This window comes from Beta vulgaris, chromosome 3 (genome assembly GCF_026745355.1).
Source record: "Beta vulgaris subsp. vulgaris cultivar EL10 chromosome 3, EL10.2, whole genome shotgun sequence".
Classification (NCBI taxonomy): domain Eukaryota; kingdom Viridiplantae; phylum Streptophyta; class Magnoliopsida; order Caryophyllales; family Amaranthaceae; genus Beta; species Beta vulgaris.
Genome location: NC_079204.1, coordinates 48493867 through 48518899, shown reverse-complemented (window position 1 = coordinate 48518899; position 25033 = coordinate 48493867). Strand labels below are relative to the sequence as shown.

At 35.0% G+C, this 25033-nt stretch overlaps 2 protein-coding genes and 2 long non-coding RNA genes across 5 annotated transcripts; 1 reads left to right on the top strand and 3 right to left on the bottom strand.

Annotated features, from left to right (window-relative positions):
• Positions 1-532: 532 nt before the first annotated feature.
• LOC109134630 (uncharacterized) lies at positions 533-2140 on the bottom strand. 2 transcript variants are annotated; one of them, XR_008968496.1, is made up of 2 exons: positions 2003-2140; positions 533-1526 (listed from the first exon to the last, which is right to left on the bottom strand). It is a non-coding gene; the product is annotated as an uncharacterized LOC109134630 (long non-coding RNA). The 2 variants fall into 2 exon arrangements; XR_008968497.1 differs by having other exon boundaries at positions 533-1541; positions 2003-2134.
• Positions 2013-5805, top strand: LOC104889233 (FT-interacting protein 1). The gene is made up of 2 exons (XM_057393141.1): positions 2013-4732; positions 5408-5805. The coding sequence occupies exon 1, from the start codon at positions 2307-2309 to the stop codon at positions 4680-4682; it is 2376 nt and encodes a 791-aa protein (XP_057249124.1). The 5' UTR covers positions 2013-2306; the 3' UTR covers positions 4683-4732; positions 5408-5805.
• A 4185-nt stretch (positions 5806-9990) lies between these two features.
• LOC104889232 (60S ribosomal protein L6) lies at positions 9991-11926 on the bottom strand. The gene is made up of 4 exons (XM_010674404.3): positions 11587-11926; positions 11385-11491; positions 10402-10583; positions 9991-10307 (listed from the first exon to the last, which is right to left on the bottom strand). Exons 1-4 carry the CDS (start codon positions 11832-11834, stop codon positions 10152-10154), a joined length of 693 nt encoding a protein of 230 aa, XP_010672706.1. The 5' UTR covers positions 11835-11926; the 3' UTR covers positions 9991-10151.
• Positions 11927-21176: 9250 nt separating this feature from the next.
• On the bottom strand, positions 21177-23048 carry LOC104888350 (uncharacterized). Its single transcript, XR_007272308.2, has 3 exons — positions 22839-23048; positions 22682-22750; positions 21177-21358 (listed from the first exon to the last, which is right to left on the bottom strand). It is a non-coding gene; the product is annotated as an uncharacterized LOC104888350 (long non-coding RNA).
• Between the last annotated feature and the right edge of the window lie 1985 nt (positions 23049-25033).

Genomic DNA, 25033 nt, shown 5'->3' with positions numbered 1-25033 from the left:
TTTACTTGTTATGACCTACTTAGGCTATGTTCAGTTCACCTTATTTTTGTTTATTTCAGGTCTAATCAGATCAGATCAGATCAGATCAGAAAAAATAAGTTCAGATCAGATCAGTTCAGATCATGCTTATATTTAAAAATCATTATATCTTTCATTACATATTAGTAAAAATTATAATGATTGAATATTAATAAAGTACTCATTGAGACGAATCAAACAAGACCCCACATGACTATATTTTTTCTTATATATTGAGAAAAATCTAAAAGATAAGATCTTGTAACCAGATCAGTTCAGATCAGATCAGATCAGATCAGAAAAAATAAGTTCAGATCAGATCAGATAAGTTCAGATCAGAAAATTTCAGGTGAACTAAACATAGCCTTAGCATAATGACGAGAGTTATAGCTCCAATTAAATCGAATGAGCCAACTCTTACAAAGAATTTTTCGCATAATTATGTTACATTATTCTCTTTTCTTTTTTGATGTGAACCATGTGACATTCTTAAACAGGAGTTTCACCTTCCAAGTTGAAGACAATGTACTGTTTACATATATTGATGGGAGGTGGAGAGGTGGTACATATGAAAGGTTGAGTTCAAGAAATTGTTGAGTCATGTAGAAGCTATAGATAAAGCTGAAACTTTTACACAAATATTAAACAAGAAGTCAAGGTAAATTACAGTAGAGAAAATCAAAGAAGAATAAAGTAGCAGAAGAGAATAAAGAGGGTTAAATAAAGCATCTTTTAGGCTAAGTTTGTCCTGCATTATCTTCTCTATGCGACGCTTTAGCCTACAGACTCTTTTTCCCTGCACTTCCCTTCTCAGTAGGTACAGCTGCTAGAAAGAACAAAGAGATACCTTTTGCTGTAAAAATGGTGGAAAGCAGAACTGGGAAGGCAAATAATAAAAGCCACAAAGATAGCATACTTCATAAAGGAGGAAGACAAATAAATAGAAATCTCCTAGGAAGATTTCTGCGGATTGGACTTGCATAATTCCTATCATACATTCGGATATCTAACTCAAGTATGCCTATGATTATCTTCTTGCTTGTTTGGAGAACCATAAATGAGCAAAAACAAGATGATAAGAGAGCTTTAAATAAACAAATAAACAGGGAATGCCTAACGGCTCGATGCACCTGAAGTGTACACGAAAACAATTGGAGTTTTGTAATGCGAACACTTAGGTTCGAGCCAATTCAGGCTTCATTAGCGCGAAATGGAGTTTCAGAAATGCAGACGTTTAACCAGAAAACTGCAGGTGCTAGAAATTTTTGTGCTTCACAGCCTGAGTGTATAATTGAAAGTTCTGATAAGACTAGTATCTATCACTGTAATTTATCCAAAAGTATAAGAAAAGACCAACACAGGTGCCTAACCGAGTTAGAAAGAGTCACGAGGTAAAAAAAAATCTCGAATCTTACCTGATCTTCCATCATAATGTCTAATTTCAAGTGACTAGCAAAAGGGCTCTCTTAAGCCATACCATAGTTCAGGAAAGCTGTGTATTTATGTTCCTGTCAGACAAGATTCTAGAAGTATATGTTGACTTTATCATTAGAATTTTTTTACAGTAAATTCAAGTAGTATTAATCCCAAGCTTGGAATTTCTTTTGGAAAAATCTAAGGTGCAATTAGTATTAGGCTCGCAAAGTTGAAATTGATTGCTTCAGGTTGCCAAATTTCGAATAACTGCTATCTGCTACATTTAGACAGAATAAGTGTAGAAGATTGACACTTTGATCTCTTTACTGAAGAACAGAACAAAATACATATTGGTTACAGTTCATAGTATTACTGTCTGCAAACAAAGCTAATTACTTTCAGCACTTGCAACTATACCCTTTTATCTCACAACACCATGACTTTAAACCATTCTTTTCTGTTAAAAACTTTTCTTTAACTTAATCATGACTTTCTTTTATGATAAGGGCTTTCTAATATTCCAAAAGGACCACTAGTATGGGAAAGCAGAGGAAAAGGGAATATATACCTGCTAGTGCAAAAGGTGGATGCCATCAAAGCTGCGTAAAAATGAGTAGTCAATCATATTCTAGCTTATGATATAACACTCAATATCACAATTCTACACATGAATCATAAAGCTTCCTGGACCTTCTTGATCAACCCGTATTAGGAATTCAACCATGAAATCCTGAAAATTCATTGAAAATCCTTGCTTCAACCAACTTCTAACACCATCTTTTATGTTTTGATCCCATAATTATAGTCAGTCACGTTGTGCTTCAGTTGACAAACTCAAAGCCAACAGAACTGTAGCATCAGAGTTGTTAGTCATGTCAGATAAGAAAGCCTCTCCTCCAAATCCAGATGATTTCAAGTTAAAAGATACAAAACCCCAGCTTGGAGAAAGATGGCCACATGGAGGAGTCCGAGGTGGGCATGGATGGATAGGCGGTGACAGGACTTCAAGCACGTACGACCTTGTTGAACAGATGAACTACCTCTATGTTCATGTGGTGCGTGCCAAAGATCTCCCGGTGAACCCTGTATCAGGGAGCTGTGACCCATATGTTGAAGTCAAGTTAGGCAACTACAAGGGTAAAACGAAGCACTTTGAGAACAAGATCAACCCGGAGTGGAAACAGGTGTTTGCCTTCACAAAGGATAAGTTACAATCCACTGTCCTTGAAGTTTACGTTAGAGACAGGGAGATGGTAGGTCGAGATGACTACTTAGGAAAGGTGGTGTTCGACCTGAATGAAGTGCCAACACGGGTCCCACCTGATAGTCCTCTGGCCCCACAATGGTATAGGCTAGAGGACCGTCGAGGGGAGGTGAAGACAAGAGGAGAGGTTATGGTTGCTGTTTGGATGGGTACACAAGCTGATGAAGCTTTCCCTGAAGCTTGGCATACTGATGCTGCTTCAGTGGTTTCAGGTGAAGGTGTTTACAATATCAGATCGAAGGTCTATGTGTCTCCAAAGTTATGGTACCTTAGAGTAAATGTGATTGAAGCCCAAGATGTTGAGCCACATGATAAAACCCAACTCCCACAAGTCTATATTAAGGCTCAACTTGGAAGCCAGATACTTAAAACCAAGCTGTGCCCTGTTAAAACCACCAACCCAATGTGGAATGAAGATCTGATCTTTGTAGCAGCAGAGCCTTTTGAAGAAATGTTGGTTCTCGAAGTGGTGAACAAAGCCAGCTCAAAGGATGAGCTAGTCGGGAAGATAAGCTTGCCCTTGAGCATCTTCGAGAGGCGACTAGACCACAAAGCCGTTCACTCTCGTTGGTTCAACCTTGAGAGGTTTGGGTTTGGGGCCTTGGAGGGTGACAGGAGGAACGAACTCAAGTTCTCAACAAGGATACACATGAGAGTCTGCTTTGAGGGAGGTTATCACGTGCTAGATGAATCAACAATGTACATCAGTGATACGAGGCCAACTGCTAGACAATTGTGGAAACAACCCATGGGAATCCTCGAGGTGGGAATCTTAAGTGCTCAAGGGCTCCAAGCTATGAAGAAAAAGGAAGGTCAGAGTGGCACCGACGCATACTGTGTGGCTAAGTACGGACAAAAATGGGTTCGAACAAGAACCATTATCCAAAGCTTCAACCCTAAATGGAACGAGCAATACTTATGGGAGGTTTATGATCCTTGCACCGTCATCACATTAGCTGTCTTTGACAACTGCCATCTCGGTGGAAATGACAAAAGCACAAAAGATCCAAAGATCGGAAAGATAAGAATCCGGCTATCCACCCTAGAAACAGACAAGATTTACACTCATTCATATCCTCTCCTCGTCCTACAATCATCCGGTGTGAAAAAAATGGGCGAGCTCCAACTAGCAGTTAGATTCACTTGCTTATCCTTCTCAAACATGATCTATCAATACACACATACTTTACTCCCAAAGATGCATTATGTCCATCCATTCACTGTAAACCAGCTAGACAACTTGAGATACCAAGCCATGAACATCGTAGCAGTAAGGCTTGGAAGAGCGGAACCACCTCTTAGGAGGGAAATTGTAGAGTACATGCTCGATGTCGACTCCCACATATGGAGCATGAGAAAAAGCAAAGCAAACTTCTTCAGAATAGTGTCGGTCTTCTCTGGGATGATCTCCATGAGCAAGTGGTTCGGAGAGGTCTGCAAATGGAAAAACCCAGTCACTACAGTTCTTGTTCACATTCTTTTCTTCATTTTAATTTGCTACCCGGAACTTATCCTCCCTACAGCTTGCCTCTACATGTTTCTGATTGGTATATGGAATTACCGATATAGGCCTAGGCATCCTCCTCACATGGATACTAAACTATCATGGGCAGATGCAGTTCACCCAGATGAGCTCGATGAAGAGTTCGATACTTTTCCAACAACCAAATCATCTGATATAGTTCGAATGAGATACGATAGGCTCAGAAGTATAGCAGGGAGGATACAGACAGTTCTAGGAGATATGGCTACTCAAGGAGAGAGATTTCTAGCATTGTTAAGCTGGAGAGATCCAAGAGCTACCTGCCTTTATACTTTATTTTGTCTCATTGCCGCTGTGTTACTCTATGTAACACCTTTTAGGTTGCTGGCTATCTTTGCAGGCTTGTATTTCTTACGACATCCGCGGTTCAGAAGCAAGATGCCAACAGTTCCCAGCAATTTCTTCAGAAGATTGCCTTCTCGAGCTGATAGCTTGCTCTAATTAAGTCTACCAACTGCAGACTTACCAGAACTTTCGTTTGTTTAGTAATTGTAAGATCATCCTCCAGTTTTCTTTCCCTTCGTTTTCTTCAATTGTTCAGTTCTCATGTATCATCTCGTCTAAGAGATTTCTACAACCAATATATCTGAATATCTAATTTTTCACAAAAACAGCAACTAAAATGGCCAATTTTTCCAATAATTCGGCATTATCATATGATCCAGATATGTAAAAAAAAAGAGAGAATTCAAAGAAAATGAACAAAGATCTGACACATACAACATCCTTTCATATGTAGTCAATTAAAGTAAACTGCAATCATTGATTGGCACAAACGCACCTGATCTCAATTTGATAGCAATAAAAGGGTGATATCATCGCCTATCATGACAAGTTTATTACGCATTGTCTAACTTACGGTCATGTGGTGTCGAATTTGATTTTTTGATGAGACAAACTAGGTGTGAATATCTCCCATGATTGAGTCAAATTTGTTAAGTATTAATCTCTATCATAATCAAATCCACAGTGTATGGCAATAGCATGTGTGACTGATATTTTATTTTTTCGGGAATTGTATATCAACGCTAATTATATATAGATTTGAACCAACAATTTTTTACATTTATAAAACCCTTCACCCCCTATAAAACTGATCATCACCATTCACCATGAATCAATGTTATTTATTCCCAATTCTCAACAATCGTACTAAACATTTGAAGGAAGTTGTAGATGACAAGAAAAAGAATGAATCAAAGCATCTGCCATTAACGAAGATAATGAAGAAAATTAGCTGGAGAAAAAGTTGTTTAACCTGATTATTATAGAAGCAGAGATCCGGAAAGGTAGAGAAGATGAAAGAAACTTTGCAGTTTACAGTTTGCAGTTGCAGAGGAAGAAGAAGAGAAATGATGGCGGGAGAAAGAAGGGATGCACACAAGATGTTTGATGGAACTAAGGAGAGTTAGGCTTTGTTTGTTAGGAAGGATTTGGATGGAAAAGAAAGGAAAGGTAAAAACAAACTTTTTTATGTTTGGTAAAAGAAAATAAGAGGGGTTTGATTGGAAAAGAGAGAAAGTTGAAGGAAAATAATACTTTTAAATCCTTGCTTTCCTTTTCTCTCAAAATTGGAGGATTTTTGGGTGAAAAAAAGTTGAGAAGTTTTTACCTATGTTTTCTTTATTTCATTCATTTCCTTTCCTTTACTAGTGACAACCAAACATGTGATTCCTCTCAAATCCACTAATTATAACAAATATTAGAAACTACAACTACCTTCTTTTCTCTTCTTTTCCTTTCTATTCCTTTCTTTTTCCTTTCTTTATTACAAAAATACCAAACAAAGTGTTTAAAGAAGTACTAATGTAAGGACGTCAAATGACTCTTGTGTCCCTAAATGTGAAAAATCAGCTTACGTTATGGCGGAATTAGTACATGCATACATCCGTATAATGAGAACCATACGCAAGATGAACATGAAGTACTAGATTATGAGCACAAAGATTAATATCAATGTACATGTACCAACATAGATATAAATATGTTCATTTGGCTAGGTATCCATGTATACGTGTTCATTCGTCTTGTTTCCAATGTACATATACGTACCATACTTTATGTACTGATGTGTGCACCATCTCGGCGCTGTACGTTATGATATTTAAAACAAAAGATTTTCATAAAATTGAAAACATTGTAAAACCCTTCATCAAAAGTTCCAATATAAAACCTAATAAGATTTGACAAACTCAATAAGGTTTAATAAATTTAAATAAGTTCATATAAGCTGTATAAAATCTAATAAGGACTATAAGAATTTATTAAGTTCAAATAACTTAAAGATAAGTTCCAATAAGTAAAATTAAGTTGAAAAAGAACAAAACTTCTTTTTTTTTTATTAGCATAGGAAAACTAGGTCATAGATCCTGAAATAATATTTTTTAATCATAATAAGAGAGGGAGATAATGTCAAATATCTGACTTGATATTATTTTCATAATCTGTAATTCATTATATTTGATTAGAAACCATATCCCTAATCATGTAAAGTATAATTTATGTAAACAATATGTCAATATGCTCTTACTTTATGTATTATTCTCCTTTCTTTTTCATTGTATATATTGTGTAGATATTCTTAGTCTCCTTAGTTCTTAGTCATATATATATTATGCTGTAATTATCTTACTTCAATATGATCCAAACTTTTCTTCAAAAAGAAATGATTAATTTTGAGGAATGAGTTATAGTTATTGCTTTTGCATTTGAAGAGAGAAAAAAGAAAGAACCCAGATTTATGGACTATTAGCAATTATAACTGTAATGTTGTGGATTGCGAAATTTTTATATATTTATGCCATATGTATGTATAAGTTAGAAATTCAGATATGACAAATAGAACAACTAAGATCAATAAGGAACGATTTTTCAAATTTTTGAAAAGGGACATTGAAAGTAATAATTTTATAGTACTGTTTGGTTAGCTAAAAGAAATATCAGAAGCAAAATGTTCTAACAAGTCAAAGAAGTATGTGCTTTTTTCTTTAACTAATTAGGGTTTGTTCTCCCCAACTTATTTCAGTTCAGTTCTGTCATTTAATTCTCTGATAATAAAACAATGATAATTATTATTATTATCATTATTATTAATACTACTATTACTATTACTATTATAAATAATAATATCATGATTATAATTATTTCTATTATATTATTATAGTTATTATTACTCATATTACTATTGTTATTAAAAATAACGTGTGTCTATTTATATATTTTGGTGAAAGAAATAAAATAACCTAATACTTATTCGATTAGGATTATTTTTTCGAGTCCAAAATCTAAACTAAAATAAAGCGTAAAGACGCATAATTGTAGAAAAATCAAAATCTAGCACAATGAAAACAACCGATCAACGACAAAGAAAAAAGATTGTAAAAAAAAGGAAAGATTTTGAACTATTTGGAAAATTACAGTAAAAAAACCTGGAAAATAATTTATACATCCTTTTAAATTTGTAACATTCTTTTTAAGCGTTGGATGATAAAGTATATTCTATATTTCGATATTCTAATTTTGTTCGTCAAGTTATTAGTTTATCTGTCTATAACGGACTAATCCATCTATCTCACAATAATTTATTATTATTTAATAATCTATTAAAATAATTTATTATTGTTTAATAATCTATTAAAATAATGTATTATTATTTTATTTTATAACTTATTATTATTAATAAATCATTATTATGAATTTATTATTAATTAAATAATATTATATTATATTATTATCACTACTAGTAGTTATAATTTAATTCAATTCAGTGGCAATCAGTTCAGTTGCTATCAATTCAGTTCAGATGTTTTATACTGAATAGAACATACCCTTACTCTTAAAAAACGCTTTTTTTTATAATAAATCTAGCATCCTGAACTCAAATTAAATATGAAAGTATTGAGTGAATTAAGATATAATTGAGATTACCGTTTGTCGATAGATATGTCATATATACAAATTAAATATGGTGTTCTATGTCTAAAATATATGTTACTTACTTGCCTTAAATTTTTATAGAATTGAAAACCTTATAAAAAAAACCAAGTTCCAAAACAAAGCCTAATAAGGTATGACATATTCATTAAGATCTAATAAATTTAAATAAATTCATAGTATTATGAGACAAGAAAATGAAAAGTGCCATACTCTAGAGCAAAGGTAGTATTAAAAATCACTATACATTAATAATGAAAATAATATGATACAAGACTATTAAACAGTTATATATAATGAAAATAATATGATGAGACTTTTGTGACATGTCATTGAAAATTCTCATTTTTGTATAATCTCTCCCTTAAGTTATATACAAAATGCTGGATTTTCTTATATAGATAACACTTGTCAAATTCCTATACAAGAGGTAATGGCATGGTGGGTTATGGCCAGTGGGTGGTCTGGTTCAGCGGGATGCAAGACAAGAAGAGAGAGGGGGTGAGCGAGACTGCAAAAAGTCGAAGGGGAAGCAATTGTATTATTAAATGTCAATACTGGTACGAATTGTAATTTTGTCAAAGCCCCTGAATGAAGCAATTGGTACAGTAAAAACTTTTCCCGTCGACTTTCTTAAAATATATTGTTAGTCACATGTTCCACCATGATATTAACTACTTCTGTAACAAAATAAACACAACAAATTAATAACTTATACCTCACAAATTATACCCATTTGTTGCCGTTATTCAGTTACGGAAAAAGTATATCAGTACTAAATGCACGGGTCATAAGCCAAATTTAAGATATTCTTAATACACGATAAGATTACAAAAAATTTATATGACAAGCCAATATTCAGAAGATTTTAGGATAAACATCCTACAATCTTAAGTATATAAAACAAAAAAAATCCGTGCATTTTGCATGGGTCAAAAACTAATAATCCATATAAGTTTAAACAAAAAGGAATTACCATATACACCATTTATTACCACCTACCACCTATGAAACAAGTTGTCAAAATTCGTAGCTAAGGCAAGTCCATCTCTTAAACGTAGACTGCTAAACAAGACAAGAATAACGAGGCACAAAGTGATATTTTGGGTTCTGTTGACAAGAAAAACGATGCATAACAATATGGCATTGCTAAACCAGACAGTAAATGACTAAATTCCAATAAATAAGGGTTGAAGGAAGACAGGCGTGGCAGAACATCAAAACTCGGCAAAATTGCATGTATTGATGTATGAGGTGATTCCCTAGCATTTATTTCACAGAAAAAATAAGTGTACAAAATTTGAAAACGATTCAATGTCAGCTAAATGAATTAGTTTCAATGTGATTTTGACCGCTTAGAATATGAGTACACCATGTAAACAAAACACCAAAACCCAAATCTTGAAAAGGGAGAATTCACATCAACAAAACAAACACAGATCAACTACGAACCATGATCTGTCATAAACACCATATATATAGATGCCTTGATTGCAACATGCCATTCTCAAAGAGGGGTTGATAAGAAAACTCTATCCTAGAAAAGTGGATGTGATGTAGTTTTCTCGAGTCGAAATCAGTGATCTCCTAGCAAAGGGAGCAATGCCACATTTAATCCCCTACTCCTTACTTTCCTCCTCTTCTCCCATAAATCCATTCTCTTCCAACATTTCTCGTAAAAAATCAAAAGGAAAACCAATCTACAATTGTTTTTTCTTGGAAAAATAGGTCATCCAACGGACCAACAAACACAGAATAGTCACGGTTGGTATTTAAAATGAAGCAAGTCAATACAAGGACATAGAATCACTGCATCTAACAAAATTTGAAGGCTTTCATACGAGTGTAATATCACATACAAATTCGTAAATACCCACGTCATTGATAGTAAAACAAACATATGAGAAAACAGGAAAACAGTTTAATAAGAAGGTAGCAAAATCTTAAGCGAAGGCTACTACTCCCTAGTTAACTCCTCTAATAGATAAGCTCATGAGGTTTCATGCCTGACTTCAATGAAAACCTTGCTGCCAAATAGGCCTTCAACTCAGGGACGGCTTCAATGTTCTTAGTTAAAGGAGCATCAACTGCCTTTTGAGCCTCTTTCTTTTCGGCGGGAAGTTCATTCTTCTCCTATAATTTTATATGTAATTCAGATAGTAAGAAAAATCAGAACAAGAACAAATAGAACTGAACTAATTGGTACAGCAATTGAAGAAAATCTCACCTCCTTCTCTGCCTCAAAAAATTCTCCCTCTCCCTTCTTTTTCTTCTGTTCGCCTTGCTTTGCGAAGAACTTGTCATCAATGCTTGACACATCCACTCCAGAAACATCAACTTTAGTAGAGGTACCAATTACATAAGCTTGGTTGACACGTCTAAGAGGAACGCCATTAATCTTGAAGGGACCTATGGAAAACAACAAAAATAGCTGTTAACTAGAGCTTACCAAGCCAAAAATTATGGACAAGAGATGTACGCAGATAACTCAAGAGCGTCAACAGCCAAAAGATCAATGAATAACAAATTAAGAAACCATGAGATAGCTGATAGCCATAAAACCATCATCACATGTTAGAGGTTCACTCTACGTAGCTTTCGCTAAAAAGCAAGCAATTTCACAAAGCCACGGATAATAATTTGCCACTCCAAAAAGAATATATAATCCTCAATCCATCCAAGAAAGTAAAATTTCCAACAATGTCAAATCCCCAAAAATCATCCAAATAATATGTGATGCATCATTAGAACAATCATGTCATAGAGATAACCCATACCACAAAGCAAAATAACATAACATCATGAATTAGGCATAATGCGTTCAAAGCAACTAAAACTTGCTTCCTGTTTGCTTAAATATCACCCAAAAAATAAGACTAAATAATACTCCTACATAATGCCATAAAATGTTTCAATTCTAACCCACTAGCAACGCAGATTAAACTCAATTGTTCGAATACGAAATCAAAAATTAAAAACAGATACTCGATAACACACCAAGCCATTTCCCAATAAACAATTCCAATCTTCCTAGTCCACAAGACCCAAGCTTGTACAGGTTCAATAGAACACCGAAAATTACAATTTCCATAAGATATGATATTAATACAATATAAACTATAATGTGTTTCACTAAAAGATCGAAACTTCAGTTCCAAAAACCAAAATATGAAATTAAAAACAAATAAATGAAAAGAAAACAAAACTAACCAGTAATTAAAAGTAACCCAGATGAAAGTTGCTTCAAAAACACAACTCTTTTTCCCTTAAACCTTCCAGCCAATACAATCAACACTGTCCCAGGTGTGATACTTGCCCTGCACATTTCCCAATAAAATCAAAATTATTACTCAAAAAATCCCAAAAAAAAAAACAAAAAAAGTAGCCCGAAAAAAAAGGAAAATGAGAAAACCTGAGCTTGGTGGGTTTGGGTTTGCGCTTGTTGATCAATGGCTTCTTGACGTCATCGGCTGGGTAAAACTTAGCCGGCTTCTCGGCTTGAGCTGGAGCCGCAGACTTAGGTGGGTGGGTTGGGAAGACGCCGCCGTTTTTGGCCTTGATAGCCCAAAGACCTCTCTTGTGGTACATCTTTGATCTGCTGAATTTGCCAATACCCTTGACAAGATCTGGGTTTCTGCTAACTTTCCTTGGCTTCACCATTGTTACTGACGGCTTATTTTCCTTCGTAGTTCTTCCTCAGGTAGTGCGAAGGGTTTGTGTGTGAAAGAAATGAAGAGAGAGAAGATAAACCCTAGAAAATGCAATTGTGTTCCTTTTATTGTTCCATTCACCATACTACGCCGTTTTATCTTTTTAATTTAAAAAGGGAAAAGAAATTGTAGTTCCATGTGTACATATTAGAGAATAGAGATGGCTAGCAGTACGGACCAATCCAACTCAGTTCGTCTTTTGGGTTGTATGGGCTGAGTCCATGAAAAGTTCGATCCAGCCCAACTCAAATTGTGAAATTGCTGGGCGGACCGTGGGCTAGATTTTTTGAGTCCAACCCACGAAAACCCGTTACTAAAACCGCTCAGCCCGATCCACAAAACCGGCCCATGAACCGGACTAACCCATCTCAACTAATTATTCAACCAAATTTTGTATATTTTAATCAAATTGTATATATTATAAATCAAACAAATTCAAAAGTAATGAAATTATTCATTAATATCAATAATTGTATATATTTTAATTAATTTTAAAGGTTTTATATAACAGTAATAAAGGATTTCAATGATTAAATAATTTTGAAAAAAAAATTCTCATGCAGTCCCGTCATCCCAGTAGGCCTATGAACCGCCAGAATCGCTTTTCAAACTGTGAAAACCGATAATAGACCGGCATGGACCAAGATTTTTTAGCCCGTGCACCATCCCGTCCAAACTGTGAATTTCGCGGTCCGGTCCTAGACTGTGAAATCTAAACCCACCCCACTAGGGACCGCGAACCAGCCCACCCAGTCCGCACCAGTGGGCATCTCTATTCGAGAATTGTGTGATGAATCATTTTTCTCTAAAAATAAATAAATAATCATCGAGTAAGTCTCTCTTGAGACCGTCACGCTTATTGTCACACGGCTGGCGTAAGAAAACTTTAATTATTAACCAGAAAAATCGTAATTATTACTTTTAAAATAATAACTATCACATAATCTTAACTATTTAAAAAATATTTAAAAAAAAAAGTAAATTTTATCCCAAAACAACAACCTAGAATCTTTAACTATTAAGCCCAAAATCATAATTATCAAATATCAGGGAACATATCTGTGGAGCGATATGGAGCATGATGGTGGATGGTGTTGGGCTTGAGCATAGATGGGCCTATTGGGCTGACATATTAATTAAATATCAGGTTGTTTTATACAAGAATTTGTGATAAATATTGAAACATTTTTTTTTATAAATGATATTCATGTTTTAGAAAGTTTGTACATGAGTAGTAGCATATTAAAATTATTTTCAAACTTATATGAATTTTAATTTTTTTTTAAGATTTTAACTTCTATACCATCATTATAAATCCAGGGATTAAATACGATTTTAGGGGGATATTATAAAACTAGTCGTATATACAACAATGCGTAGGTTTTGATATGAAAAAAAAATAGCTTCTAAGTAATAAGATTAAGAGATCAACTTGCGTTATTTTTTTGTATGAGATACTCCCTACGTCTCAAAATACTGAATACTTTCCCTTTTTTTTTGTTACAAATTAGTTTGGACACGTACATTTTCTGGCATGATCCTACTATTACGTACTATATTTGTTTTTTTACACTATTTTGGTCCACATTCCAACTTTATTAATAACAAAGTACCCAATTTTATCAATCAGGGTATATTTGTAATTTTTGGGGGATACCAAGTCCTTCCCTCTTCATTTATATAACGGTTTTTTCAAATGATACCCAAGAGAAATTTTAAAATTAATGGGGTACTCCTGTAGTTTAAAAAATGCATCAAGTATCCCCTAAGATTTATAGAAATACACCAAGATACCCTTAATGACTAACGGTTGTCAACTCCGTTAATTATTAAGCCTAAATCAACCTAATTAAATATGATTAAACCTATTTGACCCCTAACTAACCATCTCATCCCAACCCCCCCCCCCAACCGGAAACCACCCACCGACATTCCCTCTTCTTCTCAATTTCACAACACTATTTCTAAGGGGTGTTAACGAGTCTGGGTGGTTTGCAAACTATTCGAGTTCGGCTCGATCAAAGCTCGGCTAGTGGTGGCTCGATTCGAGTTCGGGATCGACTCGAAATCTTAACGAGTCAAGCCTTAGCCTAATAGAGTTCGGCTCGAAAGCTCGCAAACAGGTTCGATAAATTTTAAATTGTTTTTATATATATTGATTTTCAATCAAACTTGCACCTCCTTTAAAAAAAAAAAAAAAAACTAACTTGGAGGTTAAATTAGGGCTGGCAATCAGGTCGGGTTGGGTCAATTTCAGGTCACTTACCCCTGACCCAAACCAGACCTGATTTATATTTCAGGTCGAAAAACTCAACCCAAACCCGACCTTATATTTTTCGGGTTGACCCAAAACAAACCCAAAATGACCTGAAATAAAAATCTAAACATCCAATGATAAAAAAATGCCAACTTAATTCAGAAAGGTATTGTACATGTAACATGTTTAAGTTTCAACATTCAAAGTCGGAATTTTAGGTTGAAATGAGTTGGGCTTGGCCCAATATTATAACCTAACCGGCTAAGGGCTAACCTAACATAATATAAGTTATTTTAAAATCAGGTCATTTCGGGTTATTTTCAGGTTCAAAAGGTCAACCTGAACCTAACCCATTATATTTTCAGGTCGGGTTGGGTCGACCCGTTTTTTTCAGGTCAAAAATCTTAACCCAAACCCGAAATTTTTAGGTCAGTTTCAGGTCGGGTTATCAGGTTGGGTCAGTTTTTGCCAGCCCTAGGTTAAATCTACTTAAAAAACAACACAAGGGCCTAGCTACAGAACCCAATACCTAAGTAATCCAAGAACCCTTTCCAATTAAGATTTGAGGAGAGAGATTTCATTTTCTTTTCCTTCTGCCATCAACCCATCGCATCTCCAAAACCTATTTTGTGTGCTCCTTCCAAGTCACCCCTTTTACTAGTATAAGAGAAAGAGTTCACCACTAGCAACCCACCACATCTTCACCGGTACAAATCTTCCCATCTGAATTCCGATGAGTGGAAGAGTTGTGTTTTACCGTTATTGTGGCCACCGAGTATTGGAGTGGCGCCATAAGCGGTAAGGCTTTCTTGCTTGTCAAATTCTTAAGAAGTGCCTTCCAAAATTCTTAAATTAACTGAAAGAATCAAACCCTATTATGTTTGCTAATGCTAATGAATTGTGAGAATAAAAATTAAGGGTTGAAGAACGAGAAAAAAGTGAAGGATGTGTGATGGGTAGCCGAATTTTTCGAGAACCTTTTTGAGCCGAGACGAGGCTCACATGTCTCGAGCTCGAGCTCCAGCCGATCCCAGAATCTGGAGCTCAACGAGCTTCGAACTCGAGTCGAGTTCAATCTTTCCCCTTCTCGAGCTAAGTCGACCTAACTAGGTTCGGTTTCGGTTTGTCTTGTTAACACCCCTATTTATTTCTCTGCCATCTTCATTCAGCTCGCTGGAGCTTTCCCACTTTCTCCGCATCGAACCAGCACTAGCCAAACACCGTCTTCTTACCCTCTACCACTAGTAAAATAAATGTTACTTGTTGCGGTTAAAAAGTGCCTTATTGCTGCGGTTTGGGGCGCGCAGCAATTAAGGGCGCAGCAATACGTAATTAATGTATTGCTGCGGTTCAAAACCGCAGCAATATTGGGACATATTGCTGCGGTTTCTTGGTAAAACCGCAGCAATATATTTAATTTATATCAGATTTGTAAAGCATATTGCTGCGGTTTTTATGTTGTAATTAATATTTTAAAAATAGACATATTGCTGCGGTTCCTAGTGAAAACCACAGCAATATGTATTAGTACAAACAATTTTTTTTTTTTTTTTTTTTTTTTTTGCATTTTGTCATCAAATTTGAAAAATAAAAATGCTGGAAAAAAAAATAAAACACAACACATTCAAATTTCTCAAATAATTGAGATACCAATTTCAAACACAAAAATCTTAAATAAAAAAATGCAATCACTCAATCATTCAAGAAAATAAAAAAAAACGAAACAATGACTTCAAGGTAAACAACTAAAGCAACATAACGTATACCAAATAAACAGCATAAACAAAAACGACTTCAATATAGAACACAACCAAAGCAAAACAATGTATAAAAACAAAAAATATATTAAACAAAATAAGAAACTAAAAATAAAAAAAAATCCTAAAACATAAATCTACAAACATATTAAACCGAAAAAAAAGACTACTGAATTTCGAAATTAGATCTACAAACTTACAAACCAAAAAAAAAAAACGAAAAAAAAAGAAAGCGAAAAACTGAAATGAAAAATTAAATAAACTGAACTCCGGTGGTCAGAAACGAACAAAGGACTACTAGATTTCGCAGCGCTCGCATCAACGGCTCACATCAACTACTGGATTTCGACGAACGACGATCTGATAATCCGTCTCTCGCTGATGGCGACGAGCGACGAGGAGAGTGAACGAACGTTGTTGCATCGAGCGAGGGTGGCGACGGTGTTGATGATGAGAGGGTGGCGACGAACGACGAGGAGAGTGAGATCGAAGTCGGTGGTGAACATTGACTCCGATTTCTAGCGATCGATGCAGATGAATTCGAGATTTTCTCTTGTTTAAATCGAGATATCAGATGAAGTTGAGATTTATGCGCGTCTCGAAAGTTCTTTTGATTTCCAGATCTGAAGTGACGAAGAGTGAGAGAGGGATGAGAGTGAGATCGAAGTGAGAGAGGGAGAGAGCAATGTGAATGTTTGAGAGGAGAGAGGAGAGGTTGAGAGATGTTGGCGCTCAGGGTTAGAGGAGAAACGGCTGAGGGTTTGAGAGGAGATGTTGACGTTGAGGGTTAGAGGAGAGAGGAGAGAGGAGAGGTTGAGTGAAACAGCTGGGTTAGAGGAGAGGCAAAAATAAAACCCTAATTATGACATGCATGTTTTATACACGTGTTTTTAATATTTTTTAATGATATTGCTGCGGTTTCTGACAAAACCGCAGCAATATATGAGAATGTTATTTTTTTAATATTAGTTTAATATATTGCTGCGGTTTTTGGAAAAAACCGCAGCAATATGTTTGGTCAAATAGTCAATTTTTTTCAAAAAATTTTCTATTGATTCCATATTGCTGCGGTTTCCGGTCCAAACTGCAGCAATATCTTTAATTTTATTTTACCTTTTCTTTTTACGTGATATATTGCTGCGTATGGTTAAAACCGCAGCAATATCAGCGCAGCAAATAACATTTATTCTACTAGTGTACCTCCCACCACACTAGTGCCACGACACCTACACATGGGCCACACACCTCCTGCACCCACCAGCGCCACACCAATATTACACAACCTTATCTTCTCCTTCCTCACACCAACTGTAACCCCTAAATCCTCCTCATAATCAAACTTGAGCCCCTTATAAGCCATCCAATTCGGAATCCACTAACCCACCTCGTACCTCCTTTGTCCTCCTTTTCGCATCTTCTTTCTCACCACCAACATCAACATCAACAAGCACACCGTACCACCCTCCGTCACTTTCATCTCTCACTCCACCTAAACCACACCATCTCCTCGCACCACCGCACACCGGTACACTCAAGCCTAGCCTCGAAATTTCTACTTTCCCACCTTCTTACCCACTTGTTAGTAGTCGTGCCCATTATTCCTTTGTTGCTATGCTCTTCTTTATCACAATTCTCATTTCAGGGATGTGAAGGGAGGATAGGTTCCGTGATTAAGGGGAAAAGGAGGGTAGGGTGATTTCAGGGCTAGGCGAGGGGAGGGTGGGGTGGTTTTCGGTAGGTGGGGGTGATGGAGGAGGTAGAAAGGGGTTAGGTGGTGGTGGTCTGGATGGAGGAACAAGAAAAGAAAATAGAAGGGAAGCGGAGAAAAGGGAATGGAAGGAAAATAGGAGAGAAAAAACATCAAAAAAATCATTAGGTTGATCTAGGCTTAATGACTAACAGAGTTAACGGTCGTTACTCATTAAGGGTATCCTGATGTATTTCTATAAAACTTACGGGTACTGTAGACACATAATCGTGTCTCCACATGTAAGGATCCGGTGATGAAAAATACTGCGAAGTTAATTGGTCCGACCTAAGGGGAGAGAAGTCTGAAAAGTCATCACAAAACTATTTTAAAAGTGTAAAAGTCATATTTTAAAGCTCAATTAATTATTCATGATAATTAATTGGTTGACATCAATCATTTGAAAATCAGAAATAATAGTTTTATCTTAATTAATAAATATTTTCAAAGATATTTTTTATATAGTTAAATCGGATTTTTAATCTGCAAAAGTCAATTTCCAGATTTTAAGGCCTTCAAACAATCTTTTAAAACGCGTTTAAGGAAAAAGCCTGGCAAATGAAGTAGACACAGGCAGTGCGCTACGTGTGCCCAACGCATTGGTCATTTCATGTCAAGCGCGTCAATTTGTGCCTGACACGTGGAATTATGAGTCACACAAAAACATGCGCCTAGCGCACCGCTCTGTGTGACACGCAACCTTTTATTTTCTATCTTTTTAAAGACGTGTACTACGTGTAATACTCTGTATTTTTTGGAGTTATTTTTTATAAATAAGAAAATATAAAGAATAAGGTTGAAAGTATTTTTATTAAACGAATAATAGTATTCACAGAAAAATATAGTTTGGGTAAGCCTACAATTATAATATATCTATACAACCTACTATTTGTACCTAACTATATTATAATTCGATTTTGTTTTGTTTTTCCAAATAAATAAAATAAGAAATAAGAAATTGATTTGAAAAACCTAATCCAAGCCAAATCATAAGGAAAGGACCGATCCTAATCCAAGCCAAAGTTGTTGAAGGAAACATGGTCGACAAGGATGAAGACAACTATGACTCACTCGACTACGTAAAGGCTGAAAAAATTACAAGGCAATGAGCATCCTCCAATTCAGAATTGGACATGATGAATACTCAAGAATATCGGCTTGCAATACTACAAAAGAAATATGGGACACACTAGAGTTGGCCCATGAAGGTACGAATGAGGTAAAACAATCTAGAATAGATTTGCTTGTCCAACAATATATGAACTGTTTATTATGAATAAGGATGAATCTATTAAAGAGATGTTCACTAGATTCTCACTAATCACTAATGAATTGCATTCTCTAGGCAAAACCTACACTTTTGAAGATCTGGTAAGAAAAGTTTTAATAAGTGTAACCAATCGTTGGCTTCCTAAAATAACTGCTATCCAAGAGGCTAAAGATTTGACTAAACTCTCATTAGAACAACTGATTGGCTCATTAATGACTCATGAACTGGTTTTAGATTCCAAAACTAATGAATCAAGGAATAAAGGTCTAGCCTTGAAAACTGAATTGGAAATTGAAGATAGTGATAGTGATGATGATGTTGCACTTCACACTAGAAGATTTCAGAATTTTCTCAAAAAGAACAGGAACATTAATTCCAGAAGAAGTGGAAATTTCAAAGGTAAGGGCACTACTTCTAACTCTAAGAAAAGTGCTACTAACTCTGTTTGTTTCAAGTGTGGAGAGTTCGATCACAGTATTAAAGAATGTCCCCTACGGGATGATGAAAAGCCCAAGGAAAAACTGGAGCAAACAAAGAAAGAATTCAAGAGAACAATGATAACTGCAGTTTGGGGAGATTCGGATTATGATGAAGAACAGCCAGAAGCACAGTGCCATGAGGCAAAATTATGTCTGAATGTTGTACAGACATCACTGAAAAAGGCAGAATGTCAGGATGACTCTCATCTATGCCTAATGGCAAAGGGTTCGAGCTCTCTAGAAGAAATGGAAGAAAGTGAGGTAAGCCTACTATCCTTGAAACCCTCAAGTCATCTTCTCTCGAAAAAATCAACTTGTTACCTTGCTTGGAAACGTTATTGATGACTGTCAAGATATGAATGATAACTTTTCTATCATGAAAAAGGAGATAAAGAACTTAACCAAGCAAAAGAATGGACTAGAACTTGAATATAAAAGACCTCTTAAAAGAACATAAAATACTGATGAAAAAGGTTGATGAACGAGAGAAAATAATCGAAGAGAAAGACACTCAGATAAACGCACTAAGATATGAAAAGTCTCTTGCAAACGAAATCGTAAATGACACAGTGCCATACACTATATTAGAAGCTGAAAATCGAGTCTTGAAAAACAAATTGAATCACTAAATCATGAGTTAGTTGAACTTAAGAACTAAATACATAAATCAAAAATTGTTCCACTGATGCTGCCTAGTGATGCTAAGATAAGTGAAGAACTTGATAAAGTTAAGAGAGATTTAGAAATTTCGAGAAAAAGAAATAGTGATTTAAATACCTCAGTCGAATTTCTAGAATCACAATTGTCTATTGTTCGAAGGATGTATGAAAAATGGACTAATGGACTAAATTCTCTCAATCACTTGACTAGCACAACAAATAATGTGAACAAAACCGGTTTAGGATATACGGGTCATCAGCATAGTGTACAACACAGTGCTAGAAACTTTGAAAGACACTTTCGTAAAAGAAAATACGTAGATTTTCCTGAATATTTGATTTGCAACTTCTGTGGAAATAATGGTCACTTGATTGATGATTGTAATATCAAGAAAAAACGTGTTGCAAAGAATATATATGTGAAATATGTAAGTCAAATATGGGTTAGGAAAGATTTATTAGAAGCTCAACGAGAGAAAAAGAGACCCAAGCAAATCTGGGTTTCTAAAACCTAACAAGTGATCTTTTTGCACATAAACGTGAGAGGAAGCAGCCTATGGTACCTCGACAGTGGCTGCTCAAGACACATGATTGGTGATAATCTCAATTCCTCTCACTAATAATCCATAATGAAATATGTGTTACATTTGGCGACAACAAAAAGGGAGAAATAATTGGAATTGGAAATGTCGGTAAAATCCCTAACACACTCCATCGAGAATGTAATTCTGGTAAATGGTATAAAACTCAATTTGTTAAGTATCTCACAATTATGTGATCTAGGTAATATGTTGAGTTTTAAGCGAATATCTTTAAAATCATTAACAAGGACACTCAGGAATTAGTATTGGAAGGTAAGAGGTTAAATAATGCTTACATAACGTGTCTAAACACCTTACCTAACAATACAATTTCATGTATGAGTGCACTACAAGATAACTGTAACAGCCCCCATCCTAGCTTATGTTAAATATTGATTAAAAACTATACTTTCTAGCAATAGTGGAAGCAAGAGCATAATCAAATGTTACGGAGGCTGTCACCTGCTGGAGTCAACCCATTAATATGGCTGGATTGACTCTACGAGCTACACTTAAATCAAACATTCATCACACATGAAAATTAATTTAGTTATTACAAACCCAAAATAAAATTTTAATCATAAGTTTAAACAGTATTCATAAACAGAAGTAAATCTCAAAAGGTGATCATGTTCAAGCTTGCATCTGCTAGGATAGTAGGGACACGACTTCATATTCGCTCTTTCCTCAGTTTACCTTAGTTTGCTAGTTCCTGCACAAAAATCTGCCCCCACCAGGACAGGTTCATAGAACAAAAAGAAGAAAGAAAAATCAGCTTACGCTGGTACACATATCAACCCAAAGATAATCATGGTGGCTGAGCATATAATGTATTCACAATCCAATCCTCTTTGCAAAATCCATGGTTTAATTAAAAACACCATCTCAACATGAAAATTCTACAATTTAATGGTTTAAAGATAATCACAAACTTCTCAACACACACACAGAGTCAAAACGGTTTTCTAGTTATGCGTAAGAAGAAGAGTTCGCAATTGAGGTGCACCTAAGTGCAAACCTCCACACAATTCGGAGTTAAACTCCTACTTTTTACTCGCTTGCAAGCTTTAATAGGACATGTCCTCACACATATACACACGTTCCTCTTCTATACGCAAAAAGAATTCAAAACCATTTATCACAATTTCGAAATAAAGCACCAATGTTCGTGATTGAAAGAAAACTGTTTATTACTTCAATAAGATTGGTTGAAGATGGTTGTGACAGTAGTTAAGTGATAGTTTGGAGGTGCAACAACGCTTATAAAAATCAAGTTTGGCTCACACAGTCCCTCTAGTAAAGAACTTGGGTTATCTTAAGTAAAAAGAATGTTTTTAGATTCCGAAAACAAGGATGTACTTAGCTTGAATCCAAATTTAAACATTTACTTAACAATCTAAATTCTTCAAACTTAAACCTACTGGAACTTTCATCATTTATAAGGAAAATTTCATTCAAATTCTCAAATAAAACTAACATATGTTCGTTTCTAAAATCGGTTTTTAAAGTGAAATTTCCTACTTTGATGTGTTATTGAATAGAAAAGATTTAAAACAAGTTCTCATACTAAAATACAGTAGCTTATGATAAAAAAAACATTTGAAATAATCCTTTAAAGCTTCTACTTATCATTTACTAAACATAATCTCATAAGAACATGGAAAATTAAGGTGGTTTAGTCACCTTTTTACTGTAAAAATCAACTATCAAATAAGATGTACTTTCAATCATGAATACCTACACATGCAACCTCTTAATCATCACTTAACCTACTGTTCCATCAACCAACTTCATTCCAAAACAATCCAAATTCCAATCACACACAAAAGTTCATGAAAACCACAAAAATCACATAACTATTTATAATATAGTGAAAGAACATGCTTTTCCACTTGATTTTTGAATATTCAATGATTAATCCTTATCAAATACTAACATGCAGTAGATATTAATCATCAAATCAAGAAAATCCTCCTTAAAATCGTTCTAACAATTTTACTAAATTTTTGTATAAACTATGTTCCCAAATGGAGTGTTTTATGTGTACCTTCACTTCTAACAGCAATAATCCGACTTCTCCTTCTCCTCAAGACTTGATTCTTGATTCTTTTTGATCCTAAACATAAAAGAACATTCACACCAAATTTCATAAGAAAATACCTCAAGGAAGTACCTTAATTCAACCTAACATTCACTATACTTACTGTTTCCTTGATTGAAGAAGATGGTTCTTTTTCTTGAACTTCTTGGCCACGAAATGGTGATCTTTTTGCTTCCCAATATGCTCCTATATGTAGTGAATGATAATCAGGCTTTGCATGCATAGGTTTAGAAGCAAAAATCCAAGAAATGAAGCTGAGAACCAACTCTGGTTCTTACCGCCAGAGCTGGCGTGATGGAAGAGGGAGAGAGAGGTTTTGGGCAGAGATGTTTTGTTGGTATTTGGTGATGAAACTTATGTAGAATGTGAGGGTATATGTGGGGAAGGTATGGATGTATTAATTTAGACTTGTTAACCCATTTGGTTTGATTAATGTGGTTCCATTCCACCTTGGTGTATTTCTGAATTTTCCACTCTTCTCATTTGTCTTAACATGACTCCAACTCTTATAATATACCATATGTTAGTATTCTAAGACCCCAAAATTGTTCTTATTATAATCCTCATCATAAAATTTACTTGATATATCTAACCTCATACTCTAAATGAAATTCTAAAATCCATTCTATTAAGCGTAACCGTTAATTGCTTAATAGTTGAACATAATCTTATCTTCCAATAGCCCTCAATTTTCACAACTCAACTTCTTAAAATAATATATCGACCCTAAGTGTTTACATATAATTTAATAATATTATTATCTTTACATAATTCCTTCTAAATACTAATTACACGGAAGCACAAATTATTTTTTTACACATAACTTATCATACGTATTACTTACGTACGATCACATTTAAATTCCCGAGTTAAGCTACTTAATCATGCATTAATAATTTATTATTTACTGGCTGTTACAATAACCCTCTACTTTGGCATAAAAGACTTGGACATGTTAGCTCTATACTGCTTAACAAATTGGGAAAAATGGATTTTGTTGATGGCTTACCATCTACAAACTTTGACTTGGAAACAATTTGTAATGCATGTGCTAGATGCAAACATGTTCGATCCTCTTTTAAACCAAAAACTTTTGTTAGCACCTCTAAACCCGTGGAATTAATTCATATGGATCTTTGTGGTCCAATGCTTATGGAGGAGAGTGTTCATGTTATGTTTGACGAAACTGACAAAAATTCTCAAGAAGTGCAGGTAGATGATGATGAAGACTTCTCTATTGGACCGTATAGAGAAACATTGGATGCACTAGAAGACCGAAATGTTGAAAAACAGTCAGAGACAACTTCTGGATCACAGAGCTGGCACAGTATGAAGAACAAAATAACAACTCAGACGAGCAGGAACAAAATACAGAAGAAGCGACCGAAGTTGTGTAACACCCCGATAATTCTCTCTATTTAGAAAATACTTTTATAATGTACAAGTAGAGAATTACCCAAGTATTGTCGCCCTTGTCATAACGTATCGGCTTATTCAGAATTTTGCAGCGGAAAACAATTAACTAAACTTTAACTTTATTATAACTCAGTAAATAAAGAAACAAGTGTTTAGAACTTAAACAATCTAATTTAGTCAACTCACACAAACTTAATAAAACATGTTCTTAAAAAATGCAGAAAGTAAACTATACTAGTTACACATTCTCTCCATTCCAGATTCTCAATGATGCACATCTGCGAACCTGTAATGTCAATGCTATACTGAATCTGCTCACCAAAATGGATCATCACAGGATCAATAAGGCAAAGCTATAATCACACACACAAACAAAACACGTAATCAGCAAAGCTGAGTACTACATACTAAAACATAAGCATTTCTAACATGATACTAAATAATAACGTGCAGGGATAAATAATAACATAATCATATAACATTCTGCAGACAAATTTTACTGAACTAAACTCTAAACATCTTTTTATTACTTTAAATGGAATAGTTATTGGACCCTGAGTTGTCCCACCAACCATGCCTTCATTACGAAGACGAAATACGGGAGCTACCACGTATTCCAGAATGACCTGCGATATCGAGGAACCTTTGAAATAAAAGATGAATGAGGATCAATCCATCTCCTAGAAAAAGTCATGGCACGCTCACCACAACCCCAATTCTCAATGTCCAACTCTAGACGTGCACAAGTCTAAAGTCTACAACTATTCTCGTCACACTTTACGTTAATTACCAATTATTACTTTGTTATGACACACACATACAAGCAACACAAAAATAATCAAATAATTACAATGAACTTCTTTTATCTTAGGATTTAATAAG